The sequence below is a fragment of the Antrostomus carolinensis genome, unplaced genomic scaffold (assembly GCF_000700745.2).
Source record: "Antrostomus carolinensis isolate BGI_N321 unplaced genomic scaffold, ASM70074v2 scaffold33485, whole genome shotgun sequence".
In the NCBI taxonomy this organism is placed as follows: Eukaryota; Metazoa; Chordata; class Aves; order Caprimulgiformes; family Caprimulgidae; genus Antrostomus; species Antrostomus carolinensis.
The window spans coordinates 6287-8686 of NW_010319079.1; the positions used below are offsets into that span (position 1 = coordinate 6287).

The window sequence follows — 2400 nt, forward strand, 5'->3', positions numbered from 1 at the left end:
TTTATAGACATTGATCAGATCCCCTCTCAGGCTGCTCTTCTCCAGGCTGAACACTCCCAGCTCTCTCAGCCTCTCCTCACACGGGAGATGCTCCAGCCCCTCATCATCTCTGTGGCCTCTGCTGGACTCTCTTTAGAAGATCCCTGTCCCTCTTGAAATCCTAGGTTTACAGTTGAACTAGATGATTGTAATGGTCTTTTCCAACCAAACTATTCCATGATTCTGTGGAATTAACACCAAATTCTTCACAGGGACTTCTCTGCTTTCACTCTCCTTTGTATCAAGGCCATCTATGAACTGTCATATGGCATCTGCACCCCACTTCTGACAGGTCCATACATATACCTTAAGATAGTCCTGCAAAGCAAAGCTCTCTGAGACCATTTGAAAATATTTCCTTGATATTTAGTGCTCGGAGAGGAGGGACAGAGGAGTATCCTGTCCTAGAAGACCCACTCTTGCTGCTCTCTGTGCACCTGTAGGTATAGAAACTTCATAGCTGAGCAAGAATTTTCTCTTTCTCTGAAGGTTTCTGTGCATCTTGAGTGAAACCTGCAACAGCGATGGACACTGAAGGTTTTGGAGAGCTTCTCCAGCAGGCAGAACAGCTTGCAGCCGAGACAGAAGGTATCTCTGAGCTCCCTCACGTTGAACGGAACTTGCAGGAGATCCAGCAGGCTGGGGAGCGCCTGCGTTCCCGCACGCTGACCCGCACCTCCCAGGAGACTGCAGATGTTAAGGCGTGAGTACAGCAGGGCAGCAGCGTTGGAAACTATGTGGAGGGCAGAACCTGCTTATGGGTTTGGTTTCTAACGTGTGGGGAGTCTTGCCAGGAGGACATGCCCTGGAGAAAAAGAATGACTGCAAAGCTGTTCCCCCCCCACCTTTCTACTGCCTAAAAAAACATTAAAATAAATAAATGGAAGGGTTTATCTGAGGAGCTGCCATTCCTGATTTCAGGCACTAAAGCCAAAAAGTGCAGTATCTTATTCTGTCCGCTGCTGAAGACATTTACCAACCTGCTATGGAATTTTTCTCTCTGGAAGGACTTGGCAGCTGTGCAGTACTGCAGTGGAACAGCAGAAAGAGCTCAGCAGGGCTGAGGTGGTTGGATACACACATGGGGCTGTTCTGAGTTTGGGTTTTGTGCAGTTTTCATCACAGAGCTGGGAGCACTGTCTGTACATGCCTAGCTGCTGAGCTGAATATTGTCAAGAAATCTGGATTGAGGGTTCTGTCTGTTCAATACTAATTTCATATCTGTTTTAGGTCTGTTCTTCTCGGATCTAGAGGGCTTGACATATCTCACATCTCTCAGCGACTAGAGAGTCTAAGTGCAGCCACTACATTTGAGCCTCTTGAACCTGTGAAGGACACTGACATCCAGGTAGGGGCATTTCTGACACGTGAATTACACTGCCCTTGTAACTGCCATTCCTGTGGTATGGTTCAAAGCTCTTCTAAGGCTGTTGTGGAAATAGTCTTAATAGTCTGTGCTTAATTCACTGGCTTAGAGGAAGAACAGAGGAGGGCTGCTGCTTTCATTGATAAAAGATGTTTGATTTGGCCATCAGAAACAGCATTAATTACTAGATTGGCAGAAGTACTTTAAGTTCCAAACTCTTGCTAAAGTCAAGTGGAACTAGGTATGTACTTACTCCTTTGTAGACCTGTCTTTGTTGGCTTTGCAAGCTTAAATTGCAGAGATAGCTCTCCCACATAGTTTTGAGACTTTTTATATCTGATGGGAAGAACACATGTGGAACCACTTGGTAATTTTGAAGTGTTGGAATAGGGGACGTGTAAGTCAGTGTGGAAAAGAGGTGAGTAGAGTTTTTTCTTTTGCTGTATCTCAGATGTCATAACCTTGTCTTGGTGGTTGACTGACTTTGCCATGTTTCATATGCTTTACCAGTGTGATTTAATCTTGTAAATTTTCCTGTAGATCATCTCCCCAGATATCTTAGAAACTAATATTACCCATCTTCTTTTGCTCTATGACACATATGAGATGATTTGCTTTGCCTGCCCTTGTAGAGTATCTTCATGAGGAAGAAATCTGCAGTGTTCATTACTCAGTTAAGAGCTGGTTATGGAATTGATGTTGTGGGCTGCATTGAAGATAACTATCTGAATTACTGGTTAATCATTTTGAAGCTTATATTCTCTCTCCTTACTGGCAGATGGCTAAGCTAGGAGGGTTAAAGGAGTTGTAAGCTCTTCTTTTTCACAGAAGTAGTGAGCCCTAAACTACTTCACACATCTGCTTCCCTTCCCTCCTCTCCCTTTCCCTTCTGAAGTTACCCCATTTTATCTAATCACAGAATCCCAGAGTGGTGGGGTTGGAAGGGACCTCAGGAGATCATCCAGTCCAACCCCCCTGCCAGAGCAGGTTCCCTA

The 2400-nt window shown here is 44.9% G+C and overlaps 1 protein-coding gene across 1 annotated transcript; it reads left to right on the plus strand.

Annotated features, from left to right (window-relative positions):
* Positions 1-563: 563 nt before the first annotated feature.
* On the plus strand, positions 564-1387 carry LOC104525877 (nuclear pore complex protein Nup93-like; the record flags this gene model as incomplete). The annotated part of the gene is made up of 2 exons (XM_010169153.1): positions 564-742; positions 1270-1387. Coding segments are annotated over exons 1-2 (297 nt in total), but the record flags the coding sequence as incomplete, so codon positions are not given.
* Positions 1388-2400: the final 1013 nt, after the last annotated feature.